Source organism: Fusarium keratoplasticum, chromosome 2 (genome assembly GCF_025433545.1).
Source record: "Fusarium keratoplasticum isolate Fu6.1 chromosome 2, whole genome shotgun sequence".
Classification (NCBI taxonomy): domain Eukaryota; kingdom Fungi; phylum Ascomycota; class Sordariomycetes; order Hypocreales; family Nectriaceae; genus Fusarium; species Fusarium keratoplasticum.
The window spans coordinates 4,722,319-4,745,286 of NC_070530.1; the positions used below are offsets into that span (position 1 = coordinate 4,722,319).

At 40.5% G+C, this 22,968-nt stretch overlaps 4 protein-coding genes across 4 annotated transcripts; 3 read left to right on the forward strand and 1 right to left on the reverse strand.

The window, feature by feature from the left end:
• Positions 1–8,987: 8,987 nt before the first annotated feature.
• On the forward strand, positions 8,988–11,661 carry NCS57_00334500 (uncharacterized protein; the record flags this gene model as incomplete). The annotated part of the gene is made up of 5 exons (XM_053053344.1): positions 8,988–9,235; positions 9,301–9,511; positions 9,622–10,124; positions 10,183–10,532; positions 10,604–11,661. The coding sequence occupies 5 exons, from the start codon at positions 8,988–8,990 to the stop codon at positions 11,659–11,661; spliced, it is 2,370 nt and encodes a 789-aa protein (XP_052918590.1).
• A 1,317-nt stretch (positions 11,662–12,978) lies between these two features.
• Positions 12,979–15,818, reverse strand: NCS57_00334600 (NACHT domain-containing protein; the record flags this gene model as incomplete). Its single annotated transcript, XM_053053345.1, has 4 exons — positions 15,454–15,818; positions 14,426–15,406; positions 13,715–14,167; positions 12,979–13,537 (listed from the first exon to the last, which is right to left on the reverse strand). Exons 1-4 carry the CDS (start codon positions 15,732–15,734, stop codon positions 12,979–12,981), a joined length of 2,274 nt encoding a protein of 757 aa, XP_052918591.1. The 5' UTR covers positions 15,735–15,818.
• Positions 15,819–16,011: 193 nt separating this feature from the next.
• On the forward strand, positions 16,012–17,325 carry NCS57_00334700 (Phosphorylase superfamily protein; the record flags this gene model as incomplete). The annotated part of the gene is made up of 1 exon (XM_053053346.1): positions 16,012–17,325. One exon carries the CDS (start codon positions 16,012–16,014, stop codon positions 17,323–17,325), a length of 1,314 nt encoding a protein of 437 aa, XP_052918592.1.
• A 515-nt stretch (positions 17,326–17,840) lies between these two features.
• Positions 17,841–20,852, forward strand: NCS57_00334800 (NACHT domain-containing protein; the record flags this gene model as incomplete). The annotated part of the gene is made up of 5 exons (XM_053053347.1): positions 17,841–18,091; positions 18,137–19,718; positions 19,788–19,932; positions 20,337–20,559; positions 20,612–20,852. The coding sequence occupies 5 exons, from the start codon at positions 17,841–17,843 to the stop codon at positions 20,850–20,852; spliced, it is 2,442 nt and encodes an 813-aa protein (XP_052918593.1).
• Between the last annotated feature and the right edge of the window lie 2,116 nt (positions 20,853–22,968).

A 22,968-nucleotide genomic window follows, 5' to 3' on the forward strand; every position in this document is an offset into this window, starting at 1 on the left:
TATATATTAATAGCTCTTATTTAGTAAATTACTTATATTACCTTAAATAATATTACATATAATAGCTACTTAGGCTATTCCTATTAATAACTATTAATAGGTTTTATTTATTAATTATTTACTTATATTTATTATACTTATCCTTATTAATCTAGATAAAGAAATAAATAATATAGATAGCTTTAATAATAAAAAGGTTAAGTAGCTCTATGCCTAGATTATTATTATAAGTATTAAGATAAATAGATTTTATAAACTTATTAAAAAAAATAAGTAAGTCTTAGCGCGCTTAGAATATATAATACCTAAATAATATCTAAGATATTAATAATATAGCTATTAGTATTATAAGAGAGAAAGATATAAGAGAAGTCTTAAAGCTAAACTTATTAGAGATATTTAATAAAATTATTTATAAGCTATTAATTTTTCTTTTATAACTATAAGTTTTTATAATTTATTACTTAATTTAATTTACCTTAGTATTTAATAAGATTTAATATATTATAAAGAGACTTAAGAAGTATATTATTATATAATTTAAGCTAAGTATAAAAGAATACTTTATTATTTTATTTATTAAACTCTTGCTATAAACTAATAACCTTTATTTAGGCTATAAAGCCTTTAAAGTAATATTTTAATAAGCCTTTAGGATTATTAATAAAAAGATATAAGCTAAAAGGGAAATTAAAGTATTTTAATAAACTTAATTTACTTTAGAGTATAAAATAAAATACCTTTAATTAATATTAAAACTTAATTAAGATTAATAACCTTTAATATTATTTTTCTTTAATAAATTTAAAAAAAACATATAAGCTAAACTCTATAAAGAAAAATAACTATATAACCTTATTAATTATATTAATGAGATAGTTAAAATTAATAATTAATAATTTTTTTAAAAAAAGTTTTAAAACCCTAAGCCTAATAATTATAAAATTAATAACTCTTATTTTAATTTAAATTAAAGTAAGAAATAATAATATAATACTTTATATAATATATAAATAGACTTAATAAAACTAAGAGCTATCTTATAAAGATAAAAACTTATTAAGTATTATTATTATTATAAATAAGGCTATAAGGTAAATAAATATAAAAAGAAATAATAAGATATTAAGAAAAAATATTATTAGCTAAAGCTATAATAGCCCCTTTTAGAAAAGAAAAAAGTATAAAATATTACTAATTAAAATTATAAATTATAAATAATTATTTATATTACTAAGGTACTTAGTATATTATAAAATAAATATAATACTATAATAATAAAAAAACCCTTTATAAACCTAAACTAAATAATAAAATAATTTATAGCTAAGTAAGATATATAATAAGAATATAAAAAGAAAATAAAGATATATAATATTAACTACTCTTTAAGCTAATAATATAAATAAACCTTAAACTAAGTAATATAAACTAATAAATAATTATTATTATAATAATTAAAAAGCTTAAATAAAAAGAAATAAAAGTATTAATAAGATAAAAGTAATAACTACCTTTAATATTAATAAGATAAATAGATTTTAAAGAAATTATTATAATAGATTTTAACTATAAAAATTAAATTATAAGATATAATATAATACCTCTTTATATATTTTTTATAATATATAAAAGGAACTATTAATAAAATAACCCTATATAATATTATTATAGCCTATGCTTATAATATTAGCCTAAAGTATTATAAGAATATAATAAAATATATAAATAATTATAAAAAAAATATTATAAACCTTAATATATAAACTAAGTCATTAGAAGAAATATTAAAGACCTAACTTAAATTAACTTTAAGTATAATATAATAAGATTATAAAAAGAACTTTAATAAACCTAAAAAGAATAATAATAAGAAAAAAAAATTAATAAGAAAATATAAAAAGAAAAGCCCTATTTATAACTCTATAATAAAAATAATTATTATTATTAAAATAATAAATATAAATAATATATCTAGATAGTATAAAAATATATAGATATAATATATATATAAGAAATCTATCTCTAAGCTTATTATAAGGAATTAGCTAAAAACTTATAATATAAAGAAATATTATTTAACTTCTAGGGTAATATATAAACTTATTATATATATAAGAAATATCTTAGTATCTTATTAATATCTTATTAATATTATTAATATAAAAAATATAAAAAAGAGAAATAAAAATAAGATTATTTCCTAATTGTCTTATTAGCTTAGCTAAATAATAAACCCTATATATAATATAAAATAAAGAGATATTAAATATTTTACTAATATAATTTTATTAATATTATATATATATAATATTATAAAGACTTATATTAAGCTATTTAGAAATATAAATAAATAATCTATAAGATTAAAAATTAATAAAAAAAATTAATTAAGAGAAATAAAAAAAACTAAATAATACTTAATATAAAGAAAATAAAGAAAAAAAAAAGCTATTAATAATAATAAGATAATCTAAGAAATAATTATAATTATAAAATATATATAAATAATAAGTATAAGTTTAATTACCTTAGTTATATTACTAAAAAATTAAAAAATTAAAAAACTTATTTAATATAAGGTAATAAATAAATAAATTAAAAAAGAAATTACCTTAGAAGGCCCTTTACTCTATAAATAAAGTATATAAGTAATAATACCTAGAACTAAGAATATAAATTAAGGGAAAATAATTAAATACTTTAATAAATAATAAAGCTAAGTAAAATTACTTTAACTTAATAATAATAAATAAGCTTAAGCTATTATAGAGGTATAAATAGGCGCTTTATATAATTATTAATTTAAAAAAAACCTTTTTTAATTATAATAATAAAATTATTTAATATAAGATTAATTATCTTAAGGTTTTTATTAAAAGAAAAAATTAAGGGATTTTATTTAATATAATATTAAATAAATATTATAATTTTATACTTAGGTACTTATAATTATAATATTATAATTTATATTTTAACTAGAGAATTAATTAAGTATTTTTTTTAATAATAAAATACCTTTTATAATAAATAATAACTTAGGATATAATATAAAATCTTAAATTTTAATTAAAAATATTAAAAAAATTAAAAAAAAATAAATATAAAATTCTTTTTTACCTAGAGAAATATAATATAAATATTATAATAAATAAAGTTAATAAAATTAATAAATAATTATATATTATAAAATAATTTTATAAATTAAAAAAAAACCTAAAATAAATTAAAAAAATATTAAAAAAAAATAACTTAGGAATATTTTATTATAATATTATATCTATAAAAACCTCTTTATAAAAAAACTTAAGATAAGATTACTTAAATATATATATTATAAATTAGAAATTAAATTTATAAATAAGAAATAACTTAGCTTTAATAAATTTTATTTACTTAATAAAATACAATTATTAATATTAAAGAAATATATTAAAGATATATTATAAAAAAGATATATTAAGGAAAATAAATTATTTATTAAATACCTTATTATATTTATTTTAAAAAAAAATAATAAGCTTTAATTTTATATTAATTTTAAAATACTTAATATTATTATAATTAAGGACTATATATTATTATTACTTATTAATAAATTAAAGGATTAATTATTTAAAATAAAATATTTTATTATATTTAACCTTAAAGGAGCCTATAACTTTATATATATTAAAAAGAAATATAAATAAAAAATTACTTTTTATATTAAATATAGACTATTTAAGTACTTTATTATGCCTTTTAGACTTATTAATATACTTATTATATTTTAATAAATAATTAATAATATATTATAAGAATATCTAGATATATTTATTATATATTACTTAGAGAATATTTTTATTTTCTTAAAAATAAAAAAAATATATATAAAACATATCTATAAGATATTATAAATATTATAAGATAATAAGTTATTAATAAAACTTAAGAAAAGTAAGTTTTATATCTTAAAAATAAATTTTTTTAAATATATTATATCTCTTAATAAGATATAAATAAACCCTAAGAAAATCTTAGTAATTAAGAAATAAAAAGAATTAATAAATATTAAAGAAATATAAGTCTTTTTTAATTTTATTAATATATTTAATAAGTAAATATAATAAATAAGTAAATATAATAAAAATCCTAACCTTTTTATTAAAAATTATAAGAAAAATACTATAAATTATTTAATTAATTAAAACTACTTATTATATTCTTCCCTAGATATCTTAATTATTACTTAATAAGTCCTTATATAATAGCTAGGCTTATTATATATATTATAGCGCTAAATACCTAGTCTAATTAACCTTTCTTAATTACTACTCCTCGATAATTTAGCTATTACTTATATATCTATATCTATTTAATTAATTATTTATTTTCCTTCCTTTATTATTATTACCCCTCTTTTCTATAATTTAGTCCTTTTTGCCCTCTAGCGCTAACTTAATATCTTATTTACTTTTTAAAGATCTTTAACCTTAGTAATTAATAAGGTAACCTTATATATAATAGCTTTTATTCTTTTTATAAGGGATTATAGACCTTTAAGGATTAATTCTAGAGAGCTATTTTAATACCTTCTAATTTATTTTTTAAGGTATTTAAACTAAGATTTAGCCTTAAGCATAATCTTTAGTATCCTTAAGATCTAAGGGGTTAAGGATTTAGCCCCCTCCTTAGTAGGTATTAGAGTCTATAATTATATATTAAGCTTTAAGATTATAGTTTCTAGGTTAAGAGGAATAAAGCTAGCTCTTTTAAAAGCCCCCTTAATATTTCTTTTAGTTATAATAGCCTTATATATTATATAAAAGGCTAAAAAGAATTTAATTTTTAAAATATAAGTTATAAAGTATTTAATTAATTATTTTATTTCTTAATTATAAGCTTATTTTAATATATTAAAATACTTAATATTAAGAGGCTAAAGTAAATAAGATAAATAAAATAATATATAAAGCTAGATAATTTTTTTTTCTTATAATATCTCTTAAATTTAATAAATTAATAATTTTTATAATTATTAAGAATTAAGAGATAATAAGAATTAATTAATTAATTAATTATATATTAATTAAAGTATTTAAGCTATTTAAGACTAATCTTATTATTAATCTAGCTATTTTAGGTTATTATAATAGCTTAATCGCCTAAGAAGTTATTTTCTTAATATTAATTAGCGAGGTAATATTAGCTTATATTAATAATAAATAATTAAATTGCCTAGCTTTTTATATTAATTACTTAAATAATTATAATTTATTTTTAGTTTCTAGGCTATATTAATTTTAGCTTTAAATACCTTTCTAAGCCTATAATAATTATTTTATTTATAATTATACCTATAAGAAAGCTAATCTTATTAAAGTTAATATACTTAATAAGCAAGCATTATAATTAAGTAAGCATCACACTTTTCCCTCTTATACCTAACTTTTTATTTAATTAATTAATTCTCAATAAGCCACGATATTAGCTCCTTTTATTAAAGCTAGAACCCTTCTTACCCTTTAGGCCCTTTAAAATAACCTAAAGCTAAGTATCTAATGCGCTATAGCAACCTATAAGGTCTCTAAGCATCACCTATGCCGCCGCTAGTAAGGCATCTAGTCTCGACGCGATACTATCCAGAAATCATATCAGCTATCTAATCTAGAGGAATAGATCCTTATTTACTTTATTCTCGACCTAGATTCGCGAGGATTTCCCCCTCGGCTTCGTGGTATAAAAGAAATAGCTAATTAATTACTTACCGACCGCGATGCGCTACCTATTAATATATATTAGGCTTTAAACTTTATTAAGTAATATTAAGAGCTTAAGATGCGTTTTTTTTCGGAAATATAACTATTAGAGAGCTAAGTATAAAGATCTAATTATTATCCGCGATTAATTTTAGCTTATAGCAAATATAATCGCGAAGTATAATATTAATATAAGGGATATCTATAACTTTAATAAGATTAGCTTCCTTATAGGCATAATTATAAGCGGAATAATTATCACGGGCTTAGAAAGGCATTTAAAGCTAAAATTAATATAGCCTAGAAACTAGGAATAAATTATAGTTATTTAAGCAATTAATACGGAAGGCTAGGTGATCTAGCTATTTATTATTAATATAGGCTAATATTACCTCGCTAATTAATACTAAGAAAATAACCTCCTAGGCGATTAGGCTATTATAATAACCTAAAATAGCTAGATTAATAATAAGATTAGTCTTAAGTAGCTTAAGTACTTTAATTAATATATAACTAATTAATTAATTAATTCCTATTATCTCTTAATCCTTAATAACTATAAAAGCTACTAATTTATTAAATTTAAGAAATATTATAAGAAAAAGAAGATTATTTAGCTTTATATATTACCTTATTCCTCTTATTTATTTTAGCCCCTTAATATTAGGTATTTTAATATATTAAAGCAAGCTTATAATTAAGAAATAAAATATCTAATTAGATACTCTATAACCTATATTTTAAAGACTAAGTTCTTTCTAGCCTTCTATATTATATACGAGGCTATTATAATAGAAATAAATATTAAGGGGGCTTTTAAAGGAGCTAGCCTTATTCCCCTTGACCTAGAAGCTATAGTCTTAAAGCTTAATATATAGCTATGGACTCTAATGCCTACCGAGGAAGGGATTAAACCCTCTACCCCTTAGGTCTTAAGGACCCCAAAGATTATACTTAAGGCTAGATCTTAGTCTAAATACCTCGAAAGATAAATTAGAAGGTATTATAGTAGCTCCCCAGAGTTAATTATAAAGGCTATAAAGTCTCTTATGAAGGTAATAAAGGGAAATATATATAAGATTATATTATTAAGGGCTAAGGTTAAAGACCTTCGAGAAGTAAATAAGATACTAAGCCGGCGCTAGAGGGCAAAAAAGACCTAACTATAAAAAAGAGGGGTAATAATAATAAAAAAAAAAAGGTAAGTAATTAATTAAATAGATACTAATGCGTAGGTAATAGCTAAATCATCGCGGAGTAGTAATTAAGGGAGGTTAATGCGACTAGGTATTTAGTATTATAGTATCTATAGCTAGCCCGGCTATAATATAAGAACCTATTAGGTAATAATTAAGATATCTAGGGAAAAGTATAATATGTAATTTTAATTAATTAAATAGTTTATAGTATTTTTATTATAATTTCTAAAAGAGAGGTTAAAAGAAGTATAATACTTACTTAATTATAATACTTGCTTATTAAGTATATTATAGATATTATCTAATTAGATATTATACTTTATAATTATATTTACTATAAGCTAAAACTAATTATAAATAATAATTAAATCTTTATATTTAGCTCTTTAATAATTATATTTTTAAAAAAAATATATCTTAAGCTCTTAATATTATTTAATAAAATTTAAAGCTTAATATATACTAATAAGTAATATATCGCGGTTAATAAGTAATTAATTAGCTATTTCTTTTATATTATAAAGCTAAGGGGGAAATTCTTATAAATCTAGGTTAAAAATAAAATAAATAAGAATTTATTTCTCTAGATTAGATAGCTAATATAATTTCTAGATAGTATTATATCGAGATTAAATACCTTGCTATTAGTAATATAAGGTTTAATAATAGACCTTATAGATAATAGTAGCTTATTAGAGACTTAATTTTAAGTTATTTTAAATAGCTTAAAATACTAGAAGTATTCTAGCCTTATTACTAAGGCTTAATATATTAGGTAATTATAAATTAATTAATTAAATAGAGAAGATATAAGGTAAGGGATTTTTATTATACTTACTTATCTATTATACTTACTTATTAAATATATTAATTATTATTATAAGTTTTTTAAATAATTTAAGAAGATTATTATATTATTAATTAACCTTATAAAAAAAATACGTTATTTATATTTAGGATTAGGGCTAAGAAAGTTTTTAATAAAATTAAAAAACTTATCCTAAGTAAATCTATATTTAAGATATTTAAATTATTTTAATAAATTAAAATAGAAATAAATATCTTAGACTTTATATTATATATATAAATAAAATAATAAAATAATAAAAGATTTTTATATCTTATTATATTTTATTTTTATAAATTATATAAAATAAAATTTAATTATCTTATTTATAATAAAAAATTCTTTATAATAATTAATACCTTTAAGGAATTTTAATATTATTTCCTTAGGAATAAATATTAGATTAAGGTATATATAAATTATAAGAATATTACTTATTTTATAAAAATTTAAAAACTTAATAAATAATAATTATAATATATTAAATACCTCTTAGAATTTAATTATATTATTATTTATAGTAAGAAATAAAGAATATAAGATTAATATTATTAATTAATAACCTAACCTTAATATTAAAAAGATTAAAGTAAAAAAATAACTTTTATAATTTATATAAGAAAAATACCTTAAGTAATAAATAATTATTTATCTTAAAAAATAAATATTAGTATATTACTTAATAAATAAATAAAAAAAAACATTATTATTAATATTACTCCATAAACCGAGAAAGCGCTGCTGGAGCCGCCAAATCGGGCGGAAAGTGTCGCCGTTTTAGCAGGCACGAGCAGTGCGGGGAGTCCAGCGACAAGAGGTCGCGGGGCAGGTACTATATACTCGGCCAGCTCGCCCACGCACAGACCACTTGCACGCGCCTGGGGCTGTCATGGCAGGGGGGGTCAGGGCGTGCCCCCCTTCACTTGGGGGGCCAGTTTCTGTCCCCTCGCCCTGTGTTCCCTCTCTCCTCCATCATCAAAGGAAGTCTGACTCCAGCACCTGGCGCCTCCATTTTCTGTTTCCTGTCATCCACATGGATCCATCCCTTGCCGCCCAAAATAGTCTTCCCTGAGCTGCCATGGATTCTTCAGTCTATAAGAGGCAGCATCGCGCCTGCCTTCGACACCCTCTCTGCTCCCCCATCCACATCCGCTCGAGACGAGTCGTTGTTGATTGTCGTCTGTCTACTCTCTCAACCAGATGCCCACCAACACGATGATCGCACCCCGGTCTGCGGCCGCAGTTGGTCTGCACGAAAACCACGCCGCTTTTCTTCAGCGCTTTGCTGCCCAAGAGGCTCAAAACCGAGCCGCGAAGCAAAAGCCGACGCTCTCAATCGAAGAGCATGCTGCGCACCGGGCGCAGATGACCGATGTCCGCTTCATCAAGCCCAAATACTCTGACGAAACCGAAATCAACGTCACCGGCATCTTCAACAAATGGAGGCAGTACGTAACGCTATATTTTGAACGCTATCTCACATCCACCGTGTTTTCTAACATCCTCGATTTAGGTACTGCACCGATTTGAAAGTTGGCCACTGGAAGGCAACGATTCAGAATCTCACACGCGAAACGACGCAGGATTTCGTCCTGTACATGTGCGAACAATACAATATCAGATCACGGGGTAGCATTCATGAGTATATCCGTCAATTCCAGCAACTCTACACGACAGTGAACGGACACTACATGAACCGGAATGACGCCAGGGAGGTGTACAAGGTACGTTGCAGCTTGCCTGTTCGGGAGGGGGACGGAGGCGTGGGGATGTCCTGCCTGCGGCTGGATCTGCGGCTCAATCTGATTTGCTCGCCGTATTAACACGCAGCCAGTATTATCGTCGTGTCTGCATCCCGCGCTTCGGCCATCGGGCGCCGAACATCGACGGCAAACCGGTGCTCAATGTTGACAACCTGCGTGTCATTCTGACATTCAACATCTCCTTTGACAACTCCATCTTCCCCAGCGAACGGCATCGCATCAGTCTGGCTGGCTGCTACCAGCTCTTATGCTATACCGGAGCACGACCTGCTGAGCTGGTGGATGGTGAGCGGAAGAAGCCGAAAGACGGCTCTGTGGAAGAACTCTTTGGCCACAAGGTTGTCCAGTCGTCCTCCTCGAAAGACGACAAGGATCCTGTGCCGGCCTCCGACGAAAAATACAAATTGGTTGAGGGCCTTCTGACGCAGGAGACGGTCGGACGCGGGCGTCCCAAGGCCCTCTGCTACGAAGACATTTCGATGATGATTGTGCAGCACCCCGTCACCGGACGGTGCATCCCGGCCATGGCCATCAAGTTTATCCATCACAAGGGGGCCGATAATAAGCCTAGGCCGTAGGTGGTCCCTTATAATATGATGCATTTGATGGCGCGTGCTGACAGTCTTTTGTAGGACCATCTTCTTCTTCACTCCCACCAGGAAGCTTCTCTTCTGTGCTGTTTCCACGATCCTCGCCCTTGCCCTGCATGACGACGCCTTCGATGCGCCGAGCTTGACAACTGCCTCTGCAATATTTGGATCGAAGCCGCCATCCTATATGGTCTCCACTCCTCTCCGCTGGAAGTCGTCCAAGTTAAAGATACCAGTATTCCGTCGGTATCATGGAGCGGCCCTCTCCGAGGATGAGGCCATGCTGTATTCCAAGCTCCGAGACGACATCGGTGACCAGAGTCTCAACTCGGGACACGAGAAACGATGGACGCCTAGGTTTGCCCGCAGAGGTGCCAGCAATGCTGCCAATGGTACGTTCCTCTATGTTTATCGCTAATGACACTTTCAGAACGATGCTGACCCGGCTTTTTTCCCCCTCTAGGAGATGCACCTGATTCGGTGCGTGACCAGATGATGCGTCATGACCCTCAATTCGCGACATTTCACCACGCCTATCTCAACGAGATCGCCAACTTCGATCTCCAGAATGCGTTCCTGGAGGAGGAGAAGCAGAGCCAGCTGTTCCGACTGTTCGCCCACGTCAGTCTCACACGCGATCCTCGAGCCGCCGCCGACATGGTCCCTGAAGACGTGTGGGCAAGTCTCCCGCCGGATCCAGAGATTGTCGAGCTTGAAGAGCAGCGCGCAGAACTCAAGCAGGGCAACTACCGAATCGACGGCCACACAGACGAAGAGAAGATCCGCCAGCTTACCCAAGAAATTCGCAAGAAGCGTGCGCAGCGTGACAGACAGGTGGTCAAGCAATACCGCGAGTATTACTTCTATAACCGGCCCACCTGGGACATTGAAAGACAGGCCCGGGGAGAAGAGGAGGAGGAGTACGCAGAGCCCGACATCAATGTCACCATCCCCGAACGCGCTGCATTGGCAAAGATTTTCTGCCGCCAGCCCGACGACTTGACTGAAGATCAGATCTTCGAGCGCAAAATCGAGGCCGTCAACCTCATGGTGGCTCTCTGCGACAAGAGAGAGACGGCCAAGCGTGATCGCATTCAGCCAAGGGCCAAAGCCTGCCTGTCCATAAAGACCGAGCCTCTCGAAATAGAACACAAAACGTTGCCCAGCCCCGATCGATTCCCTCTGCTCCTGCATGCTGCACAATGTCCCGATTGTATCGGTGATGAGCGACTCTCTCGTGAAGAGCGCGCCTTTACATACTGCCGCCCGACTGTCATGAACGACCACTTCGATGACCAGCATCTAGTCAGACGCGAGCAAGCTGAGCGTAATGGTGAGAAGATACGGTGCGAGCATCCCAAGTGTCGAGATCTCAAATTTAAACACGTCAACCACTTCCGGCACCACGTTCAGGAAGTCCATGGTGTCACGCTGCGGTCGTCGGAGCAAGTGCAACAGAGGCGGCAGCGAAAGGAAAGGCGCCGCCAAATGGTCAGGAAACAGTGCAAGCTAGTACAATAGAGAGTAGACATAGACCGGTCGTTAATAAACAATATGAGAACACTCACTGGGTGTCATTCAATGTCGGGCCATGCTTCGAATCGACGTTGACTGCTCTATGGCTACCAGCTGCTGTAAAACTACACTATTAATTGACACGGGTAATGACGATGGAAATAGACACTGCAACAAACTTGCGCAAATGCAGAACCAGATCCCCAACCCCGCCTACCCCCCTCAATTAAACCACCTGTTGCTTGCCGCATCAGTGACTGACTGGCATCTTCCATTTTCACTGCTGAATGATGATCTCGGACACTAGCCATAAATAGACCCGCTTACATCTTATCGTTCGTTATCTTATCGTCCTGTGGTGGAGCATTGGCATTTCTAAGCCCAGTTGCCGTAATGGCACCAGGCAACGAAGGAATGGCATCCAGATGCTCCCCAGACAGACTCTGCGCACGGCAACGACACCTCAGAAGCCGTCGTCTGGAAGCGGGTCCGCAAGAACTGCTCCTTTGACTGAGCTAAACTGGCTAGGAGGCTGCACGGGATGGGACCATCGGCTTGAGTGGGTACGGTCCGAAGACAAGGAGTTTTTCCAAAAAGAAAGGGTAGTCTCTGGTAGCGAAATTTCTTACGCCGGGTTTCGTCGATATTCTCGTACAAACTTCTTTGGCGACATTTCCTTTAAGAGGGTTTTATGAAAGTTTAGAACAGACTCTGTTGGCGATAATTCGCTAGATAGGGTTATCCGAAAACCTCGAACAGACCCTATCAGCGAAAATTCGCCAGGGACGTTTGCTCGAATCTCTCGGACAATCCCTACCATCGAGTCTTCCTAGATTGGGATTCGTCGTCTTTCTCGAGTGGACGTTGTTGGCGAAATATCTGAGACGGTGATTATTCGACGATTTCGGCTAGCCGCTAGATTGGGTGCTGGTTAACGCCCAGTTTAGGTCCCCAAGCTCGGGCAGCTCGGGCAGCTCGGGCAGCTCGGGTGGGCCTTAAAATAGGCCTACTGCCAAGAATATGGACTGGCAATCCTCCACCCATTTTCACCGTCCAAATGTCCGTCCCCAGGCTACTAGCAACTTGAGAAAGAGACGTGAATAAAGCCCGCTTACGCTGAACCTAGTTTTAGCATTCTCCTTGCTTACAATAATCGCGCCTCGCATTATCTCCGGAACTATTTTGTCATCAATAGTTGATCTATGTACACCTGGGGCTTTGCTGGGATATCACCTGGCATTTCACCACAGCTTCTATTATCGGTCTAGAAGTATTAAATACAAGCGCCAAACATTCTTGATAAATACCAGCAATATTCTAGTTTTACTGCGTTTGCGCATTTTGATTCGCCATGTCTTTCCTCAAAGAATCGCGGTTTGCCATGCAGGCTCTCGTAGTAGGATGATCCGATCCAAGGGCTTTCACGTAACCGTTACAGGCCCTCTCATAAAGCTCACCAGCGTCGGAGAAGCGGGCTTGTCTATGGAGGAGGTAAGCGAGATGGTAAATACTCGCAAGCGTGTCCGGATGGTCTCTGCCAAGCACCTTTTCACTCGCTTCGAGAGCTCGTCGGTGTATCGGCTCTGCCTCTTCATACTTTCCTTGGTATTGCAGCACCGACCCAAGATTGCTGACGCTTGTGAGCGTGTCTGGATGCTCTCTCCCGAGCACCTTCTCATAGCCCTCGACAGCTCGTCGGCTCATCTGCTCCGCCTCTTCGTACTTTCCCTGGTATTGCAGCACTAACCCAAGATTGCTGACGCTCGTGAGCGTGTGTGGATGCTCTCTCCCGAGCACCTTCTCATACCCCTCGAGAGCTCGTCGATTCATCGGCTCCGCCTCTTCGTACTTTCCCTGGTATTGCAGCACTAACCCAAGATTGCTGACGCTCGTGAGCGTGTGTGGATGCTCTCTCCCGAGCACCTTCTCCCTCGCCTTGAGAGCTCGTCGATTCATCGGCTCCGCCTCTTCATACTTTCCCTGGTATTACAGCACCAATCCAAGATTGCTGACGCTCCCGAGCGTGTGTGGATGCTCTTTACCTAGCACCTTCTCATACCTCTCGAGAGCTCGTCGGTGCATCGGCTCCGCCTCCTCGTACTTTCCTTGGTATTGCAGCACCAACCCAAGATTGCCGACGCTCATGAGCGTGTCTGGATGCTCTCTACCCAGCACCTTCTTATGCCCCTCGAGAGCTCGTCGGTTCATCTGCTCTGCCTCCTCGTACTCTCCCTGGTATTGCAGCACCAACCCAAGATTGCCGACGCTCGCGAGCGTGTCTGGATGCTCTCTCCCGAGCACTCTCTCCCTCGCCTCGAGAGCTCGTCGGTGCATCTGCTCCGCCTCCTCGTACTTTCCTTGGTATTGCAGCACCAACCCAAGATTGCTGATGCTCCCGAGCGTGTGTGGATGCTCTCTACCCAGCACCTTCTCATGCCCCTCGAGAGCTCGTCGGTTCATCTGCTCTGCCTCTTCGTACTTTCCCTGGTATCGCAGCACTGACCCAAGAAGGCTGACGCTCGTGAGCGTGTGTGGATGCTCTCTGCCAAGTACCCTTTTCCTCGCATCCAGAGCTCGTCGGCTTATCTGCTCTGCCTCATTGTATCTCCCTCTCATCTGCCGATACCATCCTATATTCGTAAGCAGCCTAGCCCACCTTAAAACATCTTTACTATCACCTGGTTCTTCTTTCACAACAACTTCAACGTGCGGATCTAGACACTGACATGTCGCCCAGTTTTCATACTCCCCTGATGGATATAGCTCTGACATCACTTTCAGAAACTTCCGCTCCCACCTCTGTGTATCGCAGAATGACGATAGCCACACCCGCGTGCAAAATTGCACCAAGGCATGCATCTCGAATGATTCACTATCGGCCGTCACCGCCACCAATGAGTACCCGCGAAGGGTCTCAAGGTCCTCGTCAAGGTCCTCGTCAAGATCACCCTCGCCGTCTGGCCCATGGTCGCATGCATAGGCTTGAAGCGTCCATTCGGGGATTCCTTGCGGATTGAAGAAGCTCATGAAGGAGAGCAGGTCGGCGGCAGATGGTCTCTCGCGACGGATCTGGTCGAAAGTGATCTGCCACGTGGCCACGATTGAATTGGAGGCGGACTCGTCCCGACGGAGGTCACCTGCCTCTCGGTTGAGGAGGCTTGCCCTCTTCTTATCGCTTCTCTGGAACTCGTCCAGGTATTTGGATGTTGACATTCGCGGTGCCCGGCGGTTGATAAAGGCGGCCGCCTGCGTAATCGCAAGAGGCATGTAGTCGAGAACACGTACTAAGTCAGCTGCGGTTCCATTGTCATGGTTAAGTCCGAGTTTTCTTTGCAGTAGCTGGCATGCCTCATCTCTTTCCATTGCCGGTATCACAAAGAGGTTGCTCCGACCACCCACCAATCTTTCTGCCACATCTATGCTTCGCGATGTAACGACGATGGATCCGTGACAACTCTGCGTCAAGAACGAGGCAAGTCGTCCCTGTGCAATCGAGAAGAAGACATCGGCATCATCAGCGTTATCGACGATCATCTCCCATGGCCCGTTCTCCTCGACGCGGAGCCACTCGCTTACCAGCCGAAGGACATTAATATCGGGATCGCTCCGTCTGGGTAGCTCGAGCCTGTCTGCGATAGACTGATAGGACTCCTCAAATCGCCCTCGGGTGCTAGCATGCACCCAGAAGACCCATGTGTTGGGCGAGCGCTGCCTGACTTGATGCGCATATTGAACGGCAAGCTGCGATTTTCTTTGATCGTGAGCGGAGGGTGACAGTTGTGCCGTACTTGGACTTACCCTATGCCGCCAAGGCCGACGAGCGCGATGCGGGCAGCAGGTCTGGCGCATTTCTCATGCATCCATTTCAGGATATCGGGACGGTCGACAAAGTTGGCATCAGGTGGGAAGGGCACTGTTGAGAACGGCTTGCGGGGTTTAGGGGGATTTCGCTCAGCTGGGTCGGATGGTGCACGGGGTCCATAGAAGTGGAAGTTGTTCGATCCACCATGGGACGCTTGCGGGCCCGCGATGGTGTATTGGCCACTGACTGCGTCATGAAACTGAGTGGAGGCGTCCATCGTCACCGCCGCCGCTGGGATGTATCGCTCTCTTGGGAGGGCGACAACTCGGTCGTAAGTGTGGTTATGGAATGGGTGACAAGAGTCAGATGCAAAGCGCAGCCTTGCCCGCTCGAAGTGCTGTTTGCACAGCCCTACTTTGGAGGCCCCGCAGCTGAACAGCCTCCCCACAGCATCGAAACAACACGCATCTGTCCGTAAGGCCCGCTCGCCGAGATACTTTGAGCCGCATCAAGAGCGGGACCTAATAGTTTGCTTGTCGTTTTTGCATTTGATCATGCCCTCTCTACGACCTTCTCGCCGCGACGACTTCGAGGTTGTAATCATCTGCGCGCTACCGCTCGAGTACGACGCCGTTTGCTACATCTTCGACGAGTTCTGGGACCAAGATGGCGATCAATACGGACGAGCCGCAGGAGACCCCAACAGCTATACCACGGGCCGTGTAGGCAAATACAACGTCGTTCTGGCCCTCTTGCCGCACATGGGCAAGACCAACGCGGCCAGCGCGGCCGCCAGTATGCGATCGAGCTATGGCGGCTTACAACTAGCCCTCCTTGTCGGAGTGTGTGGTGGTATGCCTCGCGGCCGAGACGGCGAAATCTTGCTGGGCGATGTTGTCATCAGCAAGACCGTTATCCAGTACGATTTCGGCCGGAAGTATCCAGACAAGTTTGTACGCAAGAACACTGTCGAGGACAATCTTGGCCGGCCGAATAAAGACGCCCGCAACTTGGTCGCCACATTCGAGACCGATCGGGGCCTCGACCGGCTCGAACAACGGACTACCCATTTTCTCCGGCAACTCCAGGCTAACGTTGCCCAGACAAGGCGTCGGGGCAAGTACGACTACCCCGGAACGGCGGAAGACAAGCTATTCGCGCCGTCCTACCGCCACAAGCACCACATGTCGCCGTCCTGTATCTGCCGTGATTGCTTCGGCGACTTCGACCCCGTATGCGACGAGGCGCTCAGCTCGTCATGCGCGAGTCTCGGATGCGACGACAAACACCTTATCGCGAGGAAACGGCTTCAGGCACAACCACAGTCAGAACACGAGGGTGGCGATACGTCTCCGCAGCCTGCGGTGCATGTGGGAGTTGTCGCGTCGGGAGATTGGGTGATGAAGTCGGCTGCGGACCGGGACAGGCTCTCCAGGGAAGCAGGCGTGATTGCGTTCGAGATGGAGAGCGCTGGGGTCTGGGATGAAGTGCCGTGCATCGTGGTCAAGGGAGTGTGCGACTATGCGGACAGCCACAAGCACAAAGGGTGGCAGAACTTTGCGGCGGCGACTGCGGCATCGGCGTCCAAGGCAATTCTAGAGCGCTATATCCTGACTGATAAAGCTCACCTAGCATCCGCCGGCGAGGGTGAGTGCAGGTTGCCTCCGACATTGACGAAGAGAGCTAATAGCAAAGAAGACGGCAGGAGCGGCAATGCTTCCGCGGCCAGCACATCTCAACAGGACGAAGCAGCCAAAGCCGCGCAAGGGCCAGTCTTCTATGGCCCCATCTCAGGCAAATACGTCATCCCGGGAATCTACACGACGACGGGAGGGACCGCCAACCTCAGTTTCGGGCCGCAGAGCTAACGCAGGGTAAGGGGACTTCCAGGTGAGCTAAGAAGCTAAGATAGCGGGTCAGGTGTCGCTAGCTCTTGGTGGTTCGTCCATGAGAGGCGATGATCTGAAATCTTATGTCATATGCTATATCTGCTTATGCCAACATGGGACGAGGGGAAGCTTGCTGTCCCCAGTGGTTTCCATTCGAATTCATTGCCGCATTGTCGCGCCACATTGCATATCTGGCATGTTCCTCTAGGTACCAACTCCGTGCGAGGTTGTGCATGGATAGCATGTACCAAAGTGATATTGGAGATTGCCATGCATATCCCACCAATGCTGCTGGTGTTTTGGATGAGGCTGCGTTCTCGACCTACTGTCATTCTGATTTGCTCGTGCTGCTGAGCCATGATTCGTCCCATGTGGTCCCATGCTTCTTCCTCAGCCGCAGGCATGACTGGCACGCAGCCTCACTGAAACTATATCTCGGGAAATCCTCGCAGCGCGCTTGCAAGAGATAAAGAGGCACGCGACGCGTTGCTTCCATGAGTCATACTACCTTTCAAGGGCCACTTCGCGGCGAATACGTGATCGCCGGCGCGCACGCGTCCACTGGGGGGGCGATCCACTTCAATTTTGGCGCTGATGCCCCGCCGCGATCTATCCGACCCTTCTCGACCGTCCCCTTTCCACCGGATCCCAAGTTTGTTGAGCGGACGGACATCTTACTCTGGCTGCGAGATCAAACGGCGCTGCCGGGCAGCCGGGCAGCGCTCGTCGGGCTCGGCGGCATCGGGTAGGCTGCTTGCCCTATGACCCAAGACCTTTCTAACAGACAAAGGAAATCACAGGTCGCGATCCATTACGCGCACGAAGTCCGACGGGCGTCACCAGATACCTGGGTTTTCTGGGTGCATGCGAGCTCCAGAGCCCGTTTCGAAGAGGCATACCGAAACATCGCCGATAAACTGCAGCTTCCCGGACGAGATGATCCACAGCGCAACGTGCTCCAGCTGGTGCATGCCTGGCTGTGCGACGAAGAAAACGGACCATGGATGATGGTGCTCGACAACGCCGATTCCGTTGAGGTGTTCTTTCCGAGCTGGGGCGCTCATGGCTCACGCGACCAGCCGCTGGCGTCATTCCTACCAAAGACCGGCTGCGGATCGATCATCATCACATCCCGCAACACGGATGCGGCAGAGAGGCTGGCCGGTCTGGATGCCACCTACAACGTGCCGACGATGGAGAAAAGCCAAGCCCTGCAGCTTCTCCAGATCAGGCTCGGGGAGGATGGGGCCGAGGACAATGTGGCAATGTCAGATCTAGTTGATGTTCTAAACTACATGCCGCTTGCAATAACCCAGGCGGCCGCCTTCATCAACCGCCGGGCACCGCGAATGTCAATATCCAAATACCTAGACGAGTTCCGGAGGAGCGATAAGAAGAGAGCAAACCTCCTCAACAGAGATGCAGGTGACCTCCGTCGGGACGAGTCCGCCTCCAATTCGATCGTGACCACGTGGCAGATCACTTTCGACCAGATCCGTCACGAGAGACCATCAGCTGCCAACCTACTCTCCTTCATGAGCTTCTTCAATTCGCAAGGAATTCCCGAGTCTGTGCTCCGAGCTTACATACAAGACCAGCTGGAAGGCGGCGAAGATGATTTTGAGGAGGACCTTGAGACCCTTCGCGGGTACTCATTGGTGGCGGTGACAGCCGATAATGAATCGTTCGAGATGCATGCCTTGGTGCAATTTTGCACACGGCTGTGGCTGTCGTCTGATAAGATACAGCGGTGGAAGAGGGCGTTTTTGCGGGCGGTGGCGGACCAGTATCCGACGGGGAATTATGAGAACTGGGTGAAGTGTCAGAGTTTGGATCCTCATATCGAAGGGATTATTCAAGAAAAGCCAGATGATAGCAGAGACGTTTTATGGTGGGCTATGCTGCTTACGAATATAGGACGGTATCGGCAAATGAGGGGGAGATACGAAGAGGCAGAGCAGATGAACCGACGAGCTCTCGAGGGGAGGGAGAAGGTGCTGGGTAGAGAGCATCCAGACACGCTCACGAGCATCCACAATCTTGGGTGGGTGTTGCGATCCCAGGGAAAGTACGAAGAGGCAGAGCAGATGAACCGACGAGCTCTCGAGGGGTGTGAGAAGGTGCTCGGTAGAGAGCATCCACACACGCTCACGAGCGTCAGCAATCTTGCATCGGTGCTGCAAGACCAGGGAAAGTACAAAGAGGCAGAGCAGATGCACCGACGAGCTCTTGAGGCGAGGGAGAAGGTGCTGGGTAGAGAGCATCCAGACACGCTCACGAGCATCCACAATCTTGGGTGGGTGTTGCGATCCCAGGGAAAGTACGAAGAGGCAGAGCAGATGAACCGACGAGCTCTCGAGGGGCATGAGAAGGTGCTCGGTAGAGAGCATCCACACACGCTCACGAGCGTCAGCAATCTTGGGTCGGTGCTATAATCCCAGGGAAAGTACGAGGAGGCAGAGCAGATGAACCGACGAGCTCTCGAGGGGTGTGAGAAGGTGCTCGGTAGAGAGCATCCACACACGCTCACGAGCATCTACAATCTCGCTTACCTCCTCCACAGACAAGCCTGCTTCTCCGACGCTGGTGAGCTTTATGAGAGGGCCTGTAGCGGTTACGTGAAAGCCCTTGGATCGGATCATCCTACTACGAGGGCCTGTATGGCACACCGCGATTCTTTGAGGGAAGACATGGCAAATGACAACGAACATCAATAGTAGGCCGAGATTTTATATAGGACAGAGTGGCCACTTCAGCATGCCATGTGTCATATCTGGAAGCTGCTCCTGCCCAGGTTGTCATGTTGAGACAAACATTTCCCTTAAGTGAATGGACCTCAGGTCTGTAGTCTTAGCTAAACGCTGTGGGCATGTGGGCATGGCTCCGGAAACGGTCTAGATTCTAGCCAAAGCCCGTGTCTGCATCCAAGTCCTCACGAGTGGTCATTGGGGGCCGCCCCGTTTTCTCACATACGGTTCCTCTTGTCCCAGGGCTCATCGAGGTGCCGCTGGTCGTCCACCGCGCAGGCACTCGGTCCGCCAACAGTGCCAACCTCGACAACCAGATCGCCACATACCTCAACATCTACTCCGACTCACATGTCGGCACCATCGTGGTCGCTGGGTCGCACGATTGGCTCGAGGACAAGAAAATACACCTTTTCATTAAAATCCTCCAGGTCACGCGTGGCCTGTCGAGATACGGCGAATCCTGGTTCGGGTCGAGCGGGAGATTAGAGGTAAGGTACTTCACCCAGCCTTCCTAGCCCCGAGCTCACGCCGCGGAGCCGAGATGCGATGGGAACTCCACTCCTGGCCCATCGCTGCTACTCAAGCGAGCGCTACCACGACTCCCTCCAGAAGAGGCCTGCGGGATTCGGGAAGACAATCCTCTGCGCCCGCGTCGTCAAACATCTCTCGTCCATCCCCGAGACGCTGTCGCCTATTCTTATTCTGACATTCTACATCGCCTTCGACACCTCCATCTTCCCCGGCGAACGGCATTGATCGATAGTTCGATTGGTCAACCACTATGGAGGGCACAGCATCTCCACTGGCTGGAAACATGCCCATTCAAGGTCGATGAGGCACGTCACATGCCAATCACCGTCCACAGAGATGTCAGTAGCCCAGTTGCCGTAATGGCATCAGGCAACGAAGAAATGGCATCCAGATGCTCCCCAGGCAGACTCTGCGCATGGCAACGACACCTCGGAAGCGGTCGTCGAGAAGCGGGTCCGCAAGAACTGCGACTTTGGCTGAGCTAAACTGGCTAGGAGGCTGCGCGGGCGAGGGTCGAGATCGAGGTTACAGAGGTCACAGATGAACCGCCTTGTGGACGAGGGTGGCTGCTACCGGTAAGGCGTTATGCGCGGTATAAGACCATCGGCTTGAGTGGGTACGGTCCGAGTACTGAATATGTTGTCTGGTCGGGTGGTGCTCAAGGGCCGAAGAGAAGGAGTTTTCCGAAAAGAAAGGGTAGCCTCTGGCAGCAAAATTTCTTCCGCCGGGTTTGGTCGATATTCTCGTACAAACTTTTCTAGCGACATTTCTTCTAGGAAGGTTTTACGAAAGTTTAGAATAGACCCTGTCGGCGATAATTCGCCAGACAGGATTATCCGAAAACCTAGAGCAAGCTATGCCAGCGAACATTCGTCAGAGGCGTTTGCTCGAAAACTTAGAGCAGACCCTATCAGCGATAATTCGCTAGACAGGGCTATCCGAAAACCTCGAGCAGACTCTGCCAGCGACAATTCGCTAGGGACGTTTGCTCGAATTTCTCGGATAATCCCCGCCATCGAGTCTTCCTAGATTGGGATTTGTCGTCTCTCTCGAGCAGACTTTGCTGGCGAAATATCCGAGACGGTGATTATTCGACGATTTCGGCTAGCCGCTAGATTGGGTGCTGGTTAACGCCCAGTTTAGGTCTCCAAGCTCTGGCAGCTCAGGCGGGCGTTAAAATAGGCCTACTGCCAAGAATATGGACTGGCAATCCTCCACCCATTTTTCACTGTCTAATGATGACTTTACGATTTTAGACCTTGGTCGTATCGCGCCAATCATTCTTGATGAATACCAGAAATGTTTTATTTTTACTGCGTTTGTGCATTTTGATTTGCCATGTCTTCCCTCAAAGAATCGCAGTGTGCCATACAGGCTCTCAGTAGGATGATACGATCCAGAAGCAGAAGAGGGCGGATATGCTCTGTTTATTTCCTGCCATGCCACGCAGTGATTAGAGTCAAATGAACCAACCACTTCAACTCTACTCTCCTTCTTTTTTGCCAAAAGGAATGGGCGGCCAAGTGCTTAAGGCTCGGTTGGGAGCTCGTCAAGGTGAACATATCAACGGCTTCATCAGACCACTGATCTAGGCGCGATAGACCTATACTGGCGTCTGCACTCTTGTCTTTATCCATCAACATCATAACGAACCTACAGAAAGATTCAAAAAACCTTCCCATATCTCCTTCTTGCTGACAAAGCTCAATGTCGCTGATTTTGACTTCCCCGGCTAAGTTGATGAGAACGCCAGCGCACGAAATTTGTTCGTGAACAAGGCCATTGTCCTTGAGATATTGGCATCCGGAGAGCACCTGTTTACCAATTAGCGGTTAGAATTCAAATTAAGCAGTTGCGACCCGCCTGGAAGAGAATCGAGCTGAGTTGTGGCTCTGAGGGGTACACTGGTGCTCGGCGGACATGGAGAAGCGAGGTCTCCATCATCTGCGAGACGAGGAAATAGCCGTCATCAGGGTCCGAGTAAATTTCAACGCTCTGGACAATGTTATCGTCGCAAAGGTTACGAATTCTTTGAATTTGCTCCCCGTTCATAGAGCCAGACAAACCACGGATCATAAAGGGTTGCTTGTCGCGATTGTTGCCAGTTCCTACCACGAACAGGCACCAATGTCTGACCGCATATCGTTTCGTATAATGTTTCCACGGCGACCCAAACACCACCGGAATCAAAGTGTTTGAATCTGACCGCTTCACTGGGAAACGCTTGGCTGGTGGCTGTTCTGTCTGGCCAGCTCGCGATCGTTTTCCACGATTCTCGGGCACCTTCTCAGGCAATTTTTTTCGGCTGCCATTACGAAGTTGAATTAAGTTCGCTTGATCG